This window comes from Danio rerio, chromosome 14 (genome assembly GCF_049306965.1).
Source record: "Danio rerio strain Tuebingen ecotype United States chromosome 14, GRCz12tu, whole genome shotgun sequence".
NCBI classification, from domain to species: domain Eukaryota; kingdom Metazoa; phylum Chordata; class Actinopteri; order Cypriniformes; family Danionidae; genus Danio; species Danio rerio.
This window is the reverse complement of record NC_133189.1, coordinates 50,697,839-50,711,297: the sequence shown is the minus strand read 5'-3', so window position 1 is coordinate 50,711,297 and position 13,459 is coordinate 50,697,839. Positions and strand designations below refer to the sequence as shown.

Here is a 13,459-nt window from a genome sequence, read left to right as displayed (position 1 = left end):
TATTTATTGGTATTATTAGTATTATATTGGTATTAATATTTATTATTATTTATTTTAGTAATATTATCATTATATTAGTATTATTATTTATTATTATTTATATGAGTTTAGGCCTTAATTCATGCTAATAAGTACTGGCTTATTACCTGCCTATTATTAAGATATTAACTGTTCATTTGTAGTTATGAAGTCTGATCTTATTCTGCATCTCTAATCACACAAAACCAAAACTTCTACCTTACTAACTATTAATAAACAGCTGATCACTTGTTTATTTATCTAGTAGTGTTAGTTTATGGTTGGTTAATATCATGAATTGTGACCAAAACTGATGAATTACCTAATATTTTAACCAAACAAGTATTTAAAAGTTATAAAATGTCTAAAAATTAGGTTTCCACTCGGTATTAATATGCATTTGCTAGTATACAAAACTCTTTCTATGTTCTACATAATTTTTTTATGACTCTAGTGCTTGAGTAGTATTATAAGGACCTACTGTGAATTATACAATAGTAAGTTGAGCAGGAGCCACAGCTTAGAGCACACTATTCATTTTCTTTTCAGCTTAGACCCTTCATTAATCAGGGTTCAACTTATCCAGCATATGTTTTACGCAGCGGATGCCCTTCCAGCTGCAACCCATCTCTGGGGAAACTAGAGCACATTATTTATTTATTATTTTACATTATCCCTTTATTCATCAGAGGTCACCACAGCGGAATGAACCGCCAGATTATTCAGCATATGTTTTACACAGCGGATGCCCTTCCAGTTGCAACCCAGTACTAAGAAACACCCATACACTTTCATTCACACACATACACTAGTGCCAATTAAGCTAATTCAATTCACTTATAGTGCAAGTCTTTGGACTGTGGGGGAAACTGGAGCACCTGGAGGAAACCCACACCATCACAGGGAGAACGTGCAAACTCCACACAGAAATACCAACTGGCCTAGCTGGGGCTCGAACCAACAACCTTCTTGCTGTGAGGTGACAGTGCTAACCACTGAGCCACCGTGCCACCCTAGAGTACAATATTTGTAGATTATTTACAAAGTTCAACTTTAATATAGTGAAGGTTTTCGTTTGGAGGTGGTTTGAGTCCTGTCAAAGTGTAAACATTCCAAACAATAGTAAAGCATTCAGACACAATTGTTTTATTTTTCAGTTTTAATTTGCACTTTTTGAATGCTGTTAAACTCCCCTAAAAAGTATTGATCTTTGCTTGTAACTTGTAATGTTTTAATCTTTTATGCTGACTCACTCCTTTACAAAATCATCAATCATTTTAAAACAATAACTTTTTTCTAAATATAGCTATTGAAATTATTTGATGAAAATAAATATTACAATGCCTTTTTTTTTTTTTTTAAATATATGACTCTGGACCAGAAAAGAAGGTCGCTGGTTCAAGCCTCGGCTTGGTCAGTTGGCATTTCAGTGTGGAGTTTGCATGTTCTTCCCGTGTTCGCGTGGGTTTCCTCCGGGTGCTCCGGTGTCCCCCACTGTCCAAAGACATGCGGTACAGGTGAATTGGGTTAGCTAAATTGTCTGTAGTGTATGAGTGTGTATGAATGTTTCCTAGGGATGAGTTGCAGCTGCGTAAAACATGTGCTGGATAAGTTGGCGGTTTATTCCGCTGTTGCAACCCCAGATTGATAAAGGGACTGAGCCGAAAAGAAAATGGATGAATATGAGTGCGTGTGTTTCCCAGTGATGGGTTGTGGCTGGAAGGCCATCCGCTGCGCAAAACATGTGCTGGATAAGTTGGCGGTTCATTCCGCTGTGGCGTCCCCTGATTAATAAAGGGACTAAGCCTAGAAAAAGAATGAATGAATGAAAGCTAAATACTGTATATAAGCTTTCCATTGATTTATTTGACAACGTTTAGGACATTATTTATATTTGGTGGAGATGCAACTAAGTGGAAAATCTGTAATCTGAGGTTCAAAGCCATCAAAATATTGAAAAAATTGCCTTTTAAAAACAAATTTTAATGCTAAATGAAATTAAATTCAACTTATGAGTTATGATATATTTACAACAGGAAATTTACGAAACGTCTTCATGGAACATGATCTTTACTTAATATGGTAATTCATTTTTGGCATTAAAGAAAAATTGATAACTTTGACCAATACATACATTCATTTTTTTTATACATTCATACGGCCAATGTAGTTCATCCAATTCACATATACCGCTTGTCTTTGGGCTGTGAGAGAAACTGGAGCACCCAGTGGAAATTCACACCAACACGGGGAGAACATGCAAACTCCACACAAAACTGCCAACTGACCCAGCCAGCACTTGAACGAGTGACCTTCTTGCTGTGATGCGACAGTGCTAATCAGTGAGCCACCATGTTGACCTTGACCAATACATTGTTTTTTTTTTTTTTTTTTTTTTTTTTTGCCTGTTACCAAAAAAAATGCCCATGCAAAGAAAAACTGCATATGTAGTCCAGGGTCACATGTTGAGCAGGTCTGACTTGTGATCAGATTGACAAAAGAAATTTTAATGGAATAATTAAGTAAGGTGGGTGACACGGTGGTGCAGTGGGATGTGCTGTTGCCTCACAGCAAGAAGGTCGCTGGTTTGAGCCCCGGCCGGGTCAGTTGGCATTTTTTGTGTGGAGTTTGCATGATCTCTCCGTGTTCGTCCAAAGTCCGAAGACATGCTGTACAGGTGAATTAGGTAAGCCAAATTGTCCATAGTGTATGTATGTGTGCGAATGAGTATGTATGGGTTTCCCAGTGATGGGTTACGGCTGGAAATGCATCTGCTGCGTAAAACATAAATGCTGGATAAGTTGGCAGATCATTCCGCTGTGGCGACCCCTGGATAATAAAGGGACTAAGCCGAAAAAAAATTATTAATTAACTAAGGTGAATTTGGTAAACAGGTGGCACGGTGGCTCAGTGGTTAGCGCTGTCGCCTCACAGCAAGAAGGTCGCTGATTCAAGTCCTGGCTGGGCTGTTGGCATTTCTGTGTGGAGTTTGCATGTTCTCCTCATGTTAGTGTGGGTTTCCTCCGGGTGCTCCGGTTTCCCCCACAGTCCAATGACATGTGCTAAGGTGAACTGGACAAACTAAATTGGCTGTAGTGTATGAGTGTGAGAGTGGGGCTGGAAGGGCATCTGCTGCAAATTCATATCCCAGAATAATTGGTGGTAAAACAGGGACTAAGCTGAAGGAGAGTGACTGAGGGAGCATTTTAAAACCAGTTGCAAACCTCAAACATTTATGTGATTATTGGCTGGCTTGATTGTGTCTTTCAGTGGTCACACCAGTCTCGCTTAGCCCAGAAACAGCCGATCTGGCTGCTGCCTCCGTGATTGAGCTCATTCCAGTGGAGCCGCTATCTGTGGAAGACGTCCCGGTTAAATCTCTACCAGAGAAGGTGCTTAATTTGGAAAGTGAACCAATAACAGAGGAAGCACCAATTTCTCCAGTATCAGATTCTGTTGGAATAGAAGAGGCTTTGTTGTCTATTACTCCAGTCATAGAAGAACCAGAAGCTGTAGAGGAACCAGTTGTTGCCATACTGGCAGAAGAGACTCCATTAGTAGAGACACCAATCGGTTCACCAGAAACAGCTGGATTTCTCGCTCCAGTTTCTGAAAGTCCTCCATCAGAGGAAACATCAGTTGATTCATCATTAGTTTCTCCAGTAATTGAAGAACCACCAGTTTCCCCAGTTGTCGATGAACCACATGTTGTTGCTCCAATAGTTGAGGAGGCATCCATTGCTCCAATCACTAAAGAAGCGCCAGTTTCTACAGTTATCGAGGAACCAGTTGTGGCATTAGTTGTAGAAGAGTCTGAGCAGATACCAGTAGTCACTCCAGTGATTGAAGAACCACCCGTTGTGGAGGAACCACATGTTGCTGTAATGGTTGAAGAATTGCCCATTGCTACATCGACCGAAGAAGCACCGGTTTCTCCAGTTATTGAGGAACCAGTTGCCATATTAGTTGTCGAAGAGCCTGAAGAGACACCAGTTGATTCACCAGTAGTTGCTCCGGTAATTGAAGAACCTTCAGTTTCTCCAGTTATTGAGGAACCACATGTTGATGTAACGGCTGAAGAATTATCAATTGCTTCTCTGTCCGAAGAAGCACCAGTGTCTCCGATTGTTTCCTTAGTTGTAGAAGATGCAACACCCGTTGATCTGCCGGTGTCTTCAGAAACATCTGATCTACCAGTATTAGAAGTGGACGCATTGACAGACGATGCACTGTTGGCCTCTATTCCAGAAGAGGAGCCAGTTTTATTGGTATCTGAAGAAGCTGCTGTTACTGCGACTGAAGAAACACCTGTTGTTGTACCAGAGGAAACACCTGCTGCCGCTGAAGAGGTTGCTCCAGTAGTTGAGATCATTGCAGAAGCACAAGAAAGTGAGGATGTTAATGTAACCGTAAGTACAGAGGGGATTCAAGAAAGTGCAGTTGTGGAAGTTGCTCCAGTTGCTGTGGAAGAACCCAAGCGAGACTTCATAGTGGTCGTCCTGGAAGGAGCTCCTAAATCCGAAAAGAAACCCATGGTGCTCGGCGTGTCCCCTGTGATGGGCAGGATCATCCCAGCTCCTGATGATGATGATGAGGAGCCATCGGGTCAGGTAACAGGTAATCTGGTTTAACAAAAAAATAATGTGCCAGCTTTAACACTCGCAATGAGTTCCTTCTGCTTACAATCACAAATCATTAATAATTACACTCTCTACACAAGACCTGAAAGGGTGTGATTTGGGTAACAGGTTCCGATTGGTTAAAACAAAGATGGACAATTCTAAATATGTACGTCAATGCTGGGTCATATCTGAATCCAGATAGGAATGGCGACTGGAGGCTTGGGTCAGGTTGCCCGTAGACAATTAAGAGCTAGTCTCACCTGTGGAACCGACCCATTGGATGCATATAAACACACAAGAGACAATCTGTTATTACACATGGTTGTTTCTTTGTTCTCTCAGCTGTCTTATAAAACTAGTTCAATAGTTTAAACTGGTATTAACAGCATTCAGACTGCTATATTTTTACTACACAAAGGCTATCTTGAATAAAAAGGAAAATCGTTTAAAACTAAATATAATCACACAACCCGGGCTCATTGTGGAAACGTAGTCCTGTGGACGTTTCTGGAGACCGCGGAATACATCCTGGCGGGTTTTATTGGCTGCAGTTTTTGTTTTCGTGAATCCGCGAGAGGCCGCTGTTGCCCGCTTTTTCGCACCTCAGACGCCTCTCGCGAGCGTGGTTCGCGCCCACGCTGTTCTCGCGTGAACCCGCCGGAGGCCGCTGTCCAACTGACCGGATGATTGACTGTGCGACCAGCCAATTGGCCGACCCGCCCTCCTCCTTCCCCGAACCCAACCCATTTTACCGTTCGACCCGCCCACCCGCTCGCTTCCCTAAACCCGAGCGACAGTTTACAAAAGCCGTCCAAAAAAATAAAAGTCCCGATTTTAATTTTTTTTTCTACCGCGTTTTCGGATTTCGCCGCGTTCTCACCCTGTCACGAAACTCGTTCACTTAATTTTTGGGATTCTGTTTTCGTCCTAACTGATTTCTGGATCCGCTCTTCCCCGTACTCGAAACCGGTCGCCGTGGTCGACTCCTCTTCGAATCTCGAGCCTGCCGACGTTACACGGTGAGCTGAGTGGACAAACGGGTTTCAGCGGGGAAGCCCTCCGCTAGGAGGTAAGGCAAGCGCGAAAGGAAACGGCGTCACACCGCCCCACAGCGTTCGCTTGAAAAAAATAAACGCGGCCGTACGTACCCCCCGGGACATATTCCGCTGTCTCCAGAAACGGAGCTACGTTTTCAGAATGAGCTTGGGTATCTTCATAAAAAAATTAAATTGCAGTTGGTTTTGTCCACATGTCACCCAAAATTAAGTTGAAATGACCTAGCATTTTTTAGAGTGTGACCTTTACTGATTAAAAATATATAAACTAATATGTGATCTTGCTGTAATTTGCTATGGTATACATGTTTAAGATCTTCTTGCTGTCAAATCAGTAAAATGTAGTGGTTTAAAGGATAGTTGCAAAGTATTACATGCTTGTTTTTTGCTCAGAAAAAAATGACACTAAAAACAGGGCAATTTCTAATGAAAAAAACAAACATTCGACCTATCTACTGTACATTGTAACTTTCTTTTTATGATCTAAATGTACTTCTGTAATATCATTCACAGAGAAAGCGCCGGTTGCTTAAAGTGCAGATGTATTAGCACCAACTGAAAAGGTAATATTACATTTTAATGCTGTTGTATTATCATATAATGCTTGGTGTAATAGGCACTTTTCAAAAGTTTACAGTTGGTAAGATTTTTTTTTATGGAAGACTTGTTACAAGCAAAAACCTATTTTAAATAAATGTAACAAAAAGAAAATGGATTAAATGAATGAATAAATTACAATTTAAAATATACTTGTATCATGTATTCACATTATTTTAAATGGTTACAGTATTTTTACTTTTTGTTTTTGATAGGTAGACATTTTGATCATAAAATTCAACTATTAAATGATTGTTTTTACTAAAATATTTAAATGTCACATGATCAGATCAGTTTAAATACCTCCTGCACATCTGAAAGAAATAACATGTAGAAATGTTAATGTCACAATTGTAACAGGTTGTATTAAAATTGTTACTAATTGAAATTAATTATTAGTGAAGTGGCCAAGTTTTGTTTCCCACACTTGAAAATCTGCACTCTACCTTTAACCTATCCAAATACACACACATGTACAATTAGTTTAACTAACAAGTATTTAACTAACATAATATTAATAGAGGCTTGAAGTTTGTGTGGTCTAAAGAATACACTACCTGAAAAAGTCTTGTCATCTTTCCAAGTTTTATGAATAACAAATAATATCTTGACTTCTAGTTGATCATTTGGTATCAGAAGTGGCTTATATGAAAGGGAAAGGCTTCTAGATTACGCTTATTTTACCAAAATAAAATATGATCATGTCTTGATTTTTAATTATTTCATTAGGACTGTAAGGTCTGACTTTGCTTAGACAAAAGTCTTGCTGCAGTGGAGACAGAATGAATATTGTGTCTGACTCCATCATGAGCTTGGAGGACTGCATCCATACATCTCTGCAATGACTCAAATCACTTATTAATAAAGTCATCTGGAGGCAAAGAAAGTGTTCATGCAGGACTCCCAGAGTTCATCTAGAGTCTTTGGATTCATCTTCAATGCCTCCTCCTGTCATCTTACCCCAGACATGCTCAATAATGATTATATCTGGTGACTGGGTTGGCCAATACTGCAGCAGCTTGACCTTCTTTGCTTTCAAGAACGGATGTGGAGGCTGAAGTATGATGAGGAGCGCTATCCTGCTGAAGAATTTGCCCTCTCCTGTGGTTTGTAATGTAATGGACAGCACAAATGCCTTGATACCTCAGGCTGTTGATGTTGTCATCCACTCTGCAGATCTCCCACACACCACCATCCTGAATATATCCCCAAACCATGATTTTTCCTTTATCAAACTTGACTGATTTCTGTGAGAATCTTGGGTCCATGGTTCCAGTAGGTCTTCTGCAGTATTTGTGATGATTAGGATGCAGCTCAACAGATGATTCATCTGATAAATCAACCTTCTGCCACTTTTCTAAATGATTACCTAGACATCAAGTTATTATTTGGTGTTCTTACAACTGGAATTGACAACAAGACGTTTGTCAGGTAGTGTACAATGTATGTTCTCAGATTTCCCGCAAAAAAATGTAATAAACCTTTAGATTAAAGAGATAGTTTTTCCAAAAAATTTAATTGTCATAATTTACTCACCTTTTTTTGTGTTTGTTTAGCACAAAACAAGATATTTTGAAGAAAGTTTGTAACCACTGACTTTCATAGTATCTGTTTTTCCTGCTATGGAAGTTGAGGTTTCTGACATTTTTCAAATTATCTTCTTTTGTGCTAAAAAAAAAAAACTCAAACATGTTTGGAACAAGTAAAGGGTGAGTAGATGATGACTGAATTGTCATTTTTGGGTGAACTACCCATTTACATGGGCTAACGTAACATTATCTTTGTCTTTTTCTCACTTTGCAGCAGTCAGATGTTGATCTGGGATAGTAAAGTGGTTCCCTGATACAGAATTAGTGATGTGCCTTTCCCCTTCCCTGATGCCTGCGTCCACACTGACGTCTCCTTCACCTACAGCTCTCTCTGTGACTCTCCACTGAAAAATGGTTACTACACCTGAACCTTCACTTTACTCGTATGTGAGGCATACAGGTTTACTCACAATAATGATAAAATGCATGCAAAGCTGTGAAAGAGCCTTTTTTAAATGGAACTCCACTCATTTGAGTCAAATGCACAATATGAGCCTATACTACAGCAGTGTTTCCCAACCCTGTTCCTGGAGGCACACCAACGGTACATAGTTTGGATGTCTCCCTCATCTGAACCTTTACCTTCAGGTTTTGGAGCATCGTCTAACGTGCTGATGTTTTGATTCAGGTGTGTTTTGAATAGGAAGAGGTTGAAAATGTATACTGTTGGTTTGCCTTTAGGAACAGGGTTGGGAAACACTGCATTATAGTTTACCCTACCTCAAATCTCACTTTATAGGACATGACTTGATATTAAAATTAATGGTTACAATACCAGCAGATTATGCCACAAACACTGCCATACCTGCACGCTGGCCACCAGATTTCAGGTTTCTCCTTTAAAAACGATGCTATCGGCATTATTTATTAACTAACGCTATTTAATTTCTACCTCTCTCTACCTCAGCTTGAACAGTGTTGTTTTTCCTTTTTACACATTTCCAGTGTTAGCAACCCGCTGCCATTCATAATGTCATGACTAGGTCAAAATGAAGATTTATCAAAATAATCGGTAACACTTTACTTGATTATAAAGGTCTTATGAACACCCCTTCAGGACATGACAAGTCATGAAAGTGAATGAGCTTTCATGCATGCTTATGACAACTGTTATTAAGTGTAATTTGCTCAGTAATGTAATATTGAATGCAAAGATGGCATTGATTAGGAGAACTTGACATAACACATACATCACAATCTTTGATAACTTGACATTAACAAGACAACAAAACTTGTCATAAATCTGTCATAAACATGATTGTGATGAGGCATTATAATTGTGTCATTTTTCTGATCACATTTTCAGGTGGAGCTAGCTGTATTTGTCATTAAAATGTCTCATTTAAAGTGTCACTACTCTGTCAAATCATTTTTAATTGTGCCATTAATTAATACTTAATAACATTTTAGTGACAAATTCAGCTTGTACCACTGTAATTGAGGTAAAATAATATTAATGACGCTGTTATAATATTCATAACATTTTATTACATACATTTATAATGACTTATTGACAATTATGTTTATGACAGATTTATGACAGGTTTTGTTAACCCTTGTGCACTGTTCAGATTTATTACCCTTTTATTGTGCTGGGGATGAAAACATCCACTGAATTAAACTGCTGTAAAAATGCATCAGATTAATATTTTTTTCGAAATATTTTGCTTAAATCTTTTATCAACCTCAGTCCTATCAAAACTACTGAATGTTTTTAGAAATTACAGGATTTTAACTCTTTGATTGCCAAATTCACTAATGTTGTCACTGATTTGGTGAAAAAAACAAACAAAACGACGTATTTTCAATATAAAAAGTAATTGTGCACAGAATTTTTCATCTTTTATCACAGTCTTGGACATTACCAGTCACCATAAGTAACAATGTTGGCTTTAATGCATTGTTAGATTTTCATTTTGTTCTCCTTAATTTACTGTCAGTGGCTGTTTTTGCTCCATTGACTTCCATTATAACCACATTTGATGGTGCATAAATACCAGGCCCGGATTGGCTAATCGGGTGGACCGGGACAATTCCCGGTGGGCTGGTCCGTTTTTTGGCAGTGAGGGCCAGTGTCTCTAGCTGCTTGCACTCTCAGCAGTCGCACTTTTTTTCATTTATTTATTTATTTGATCATAGCCTCACTCTTTTTATTCATTATTTTGCCGCAGCTCCGCTCTTTTTATTTATTTTCTCGTAGCCCCGTTAGAAAATGCAGCCCGCACATTAATGGTGATGTATCTCATTCCACCCCAAACAGCGGCACCTTTGTGAATATTAATTAATATTAAAGAATATTACACCTGCTCAATGAAAATCAGATGATTCACTACATTAATAAATCTAACAAAACTTGATCAGAAATCTTAAAAGGGGAGAAAAAGAGTTGGGTGAAAAAAAACATCAATAGCAGCAGATAACAGTGCAATACTTATTCTTTATCTTTTTTAACTTAACAACGCCATCGTGGTCTAGTGGTTAGCACGTTGTGTTACGACGTCAAGATCCGAGATCGAACCTCACCAGAGTAAAATATTAAATATATATATTTTTTTATTTTAGTGAAAAGATATATAGTAATGTTTGGGTTACTTATGTAGGGGTACATGTTTTATTTTTTTTGTGTGACGACTGTTACAAAGGACTGGATATCTATAAAGAATTAATGTTCTCATATTTATGAAAAGCATTTAAGTTCTAAAGCAGCTGTGTCCTTTAAAAAGACGTTATAGTGTCAGTAGAAACTGAATTGGAAATGACGTTATTTTAGTCAGTTGTAAACTGAGGTGGGCCGGTCTAAGGCTTGAAACTCCAGAGCTGAAAAGGAGTCCCACTCCTGCCCTGATAAAGAGTCTTTGTTTTTGTTTACTCCATGTAGTTCTGAGAGCTGAGATGTATATTTTGATTTTCTCTCTCACACACACACACACACAAACACACACACACACTTTAATTTGCTTTTATACTCCATGTATAATCCAGAAAGCTTTTTTTTTTTGTATCTAAGGGGTTAATAGGGCCAACTAATGATCAACAGTGAAATTTACAAGTTTTACCTCTTCCCAACTGGGAAAACCACCAACAATTAAATATGCATGATTAAATGATGTCGTGGCTTTGCAATCTTGTAAAAAATGTGGTTATAATAAACAGCCACCAAAAGAATATTAAAGAGAAAAAAAGAAAATTATTCAAAAACAATGCATCAAAATTAATTTTGTTTTACATGTCCAAGACTTTGATTAAAAGGTAAAAGAAAATCCAGCCCACAATTACTTTTTATATTATTATTGCGTCATTTTGTGTGTTTTTTTCTCACCAAATCAGTGACATCAATTATGAATTTGGCAATCAAAGAGTTAAAATCTTGTACATTTCTAAACAATTTAGTAGTTTTAAACAGGACTGAGGTTGATTAACAGATTTATGCCAAAAAATAAAAAATAAATGAATTTTTTCATCCCCAGTACAACAAAACAGTAGTAAATTTGCCCTGAGTGTAATTGAGTCATTGAGTTCTTTGAAAATTTCAAAGCATTTTCTAAAAATATGTGCCAAAATAAGACTTGTCACTAAAAATCATCACATTTGCTGAAACACTGAAAAAGTTATGGCCTAATGGAGAATTAAAAATCACCCCAGAGTGGATGAAAATATCCCCAACAGTAGATAAGGGGTAATGTCAAGTCGTCATGAAAACAACGTTTAAAATGTCATTACTGAGAAAATGAAACCTAATGACAGTTGTCATAAGCATGCATATAACCTCATTCACATTCATGACGTCATCTCATGATCATAAAGGTTTCATGACAGTCTTATAAACACCACTTTAACTAAAGGGTACCAAATAAGCAATACTATAATATGCCATGTTCACATTCCAGTATTAATTCTGAAGCCAGATATTATCCAAGAGGAAAAGCCTTTTTGCTCAATACTTTGCTTTTATTTTGTGATCAATCATCATCATCATCATCAATATATGTGATTATAAAACATTACTTCCTTTGTGTCAAAAGGATGCTCCATAAACCTGTTATGCCAAAGTTACACCCTTATTACTTTCAATTTTATTTTATTAGATGCTAGTCTGCACTCATTCTCAATTTAGACTGGTAGACAAGGGAAATAAAGGTTGGATAAATACAAGAAAACCACCTATAACCTCTTAATCGTTTGTTGTTTATTTCTTTCACACATGTCTGAAAAGGGACCTCGAGTGTTACACGATTACAGATTTATAATGTGAATGTGAGGGAATAATGTGAAGTATGTTACAGTATCATTAATGGTGTTTTCATGGGTTCTCTTTGTTTGAGGGTTAGTTCTATAATACACATTATTGTGGTGTTTTGAGGTTTCACTTTTAATGTAGGCCCTAAACAGGGGGGGTTTAACTGTGAATGTAAACCAGAGGGAAAATAAAGAATTAAAAAGCATTTTATGTGTGCTTGTGTATAATTAAAGATTGTAATTAATTTAGATTTAATATTTTTTAGATTTCTCTGTTTGGTGTGTTGCATAATGAGTTTTGTAAATTTTGGAGAAGCGTCTTCTAGATCAGGGCTGCTCAACCCTGTTCCCGGAGATCTACCTTCCTGCAAAGTTTAGCTCCAACCCTGATTGAACACACCTGAAGCAATAAATTAGGACCTGAACAGCACTTGATAATTACATGCAGGTGTGTTTGATATGGGTTGAAACTGAAATCTGCCGGAAGGTAGATCTCCAGATGCAGTGTTGAGCATCCCTGTTCCAGATCAATGGTAAGGATTTCTCATAGAGGGAAAGTTGGTTGTTTATTCACACATTACACTGTAAAAAAATGGCCGTGATTTCAACGGTAAAAAACTGTAAAAATGCTACAGTACAAATCTGTAACCTGGTTAACGGTATGTTTCCTTAATATATACGGCGAATAACCGTAAATTGACTATCCCAGAATTCCCTGCATGGCACATCACTTTTTATGCATTTGGTTGACATTAATATGGATCTGTTTAGTTGTTTCCCCATCAGTTATGTACATTAGAGATTTATGTTACATCTAATGTTGATAAACAAAGTTTATTTCATGACTTTAATTTTATGCATGTTACCATACTGGTGTTTAGTAGCTGTGTGAATGCCACTGAGCACCTTCTATATGCTGATACTCTTTTCTACTTGTGGGAAAAGTTAATTGTGATGAGCATTGGCTCATTTTGTATCTTCCTCATCACCACCTGCATGTGGGTGTGCTAACGTGTCTAACCATGAAACAAAAGATGTGTAGATGACGTTGATCATTCAAAATGCAAACATATTACCTCTTTAAAATAATGAAATACGGTAATTCACCGTAAAAATGAAAAATTACTTTCACGGTTTGTACCGTGTTTTTAACGGTAAAGTACTGGCAACCACAGCGTTTTTTTACCGTAAATTTTACGGATTTATCTTTTACAGTGTATGTATATTCATTCATTTTTTTCCGGCGGCTTAGTCCCTTTAATAATCTGCGGTCGCCACAACGGAATGACCCGCCAACTTATTCAGCAAATGTTTTTACATAGCAGATGCCCTTCCAGCTGCA

General features: G+C 37.8%; 1 protein-coding gene across 3 annotated transcripts in view; it reads left to right on the top strand.

Moving 5' to 3' along the window:
- The window catches only part of mgarpa (mitochondria localized glutamic acid rich protein a), a 39,045-nt gene extending 26,722 nt beyond the window's left edge, over positions 1–12,323 (top strand). For 2 of the 3 annotated variants that reach the window (XM_009291247.4, XM_009291249.4), the window contains exons 6-8: positions 3,289–4,628; positions 6,209–6,258; positions 8,096–10,206. In XM_009291247.4, coding sequence (XP_009289522.1) covers positions 3,289–4,628; positions 6,209–6,244 — 1,376 coding nt within the window. In that variant the 3' untranslated portion in view covers positions 6,245–6,258; positions 8,096–10,206. Of the gene's footprint in view, positions 1–3,288; positions 4,636–6,208; positions 6,259–8,095 lie in introns of all 3 variants that reach the window. The other variant, XM_005169620.5, reaches the window with a different exon arrangement.
- The last annotated feature ends 1,136 nt before the right edge of the window (positions 12,324–13,459 follow it).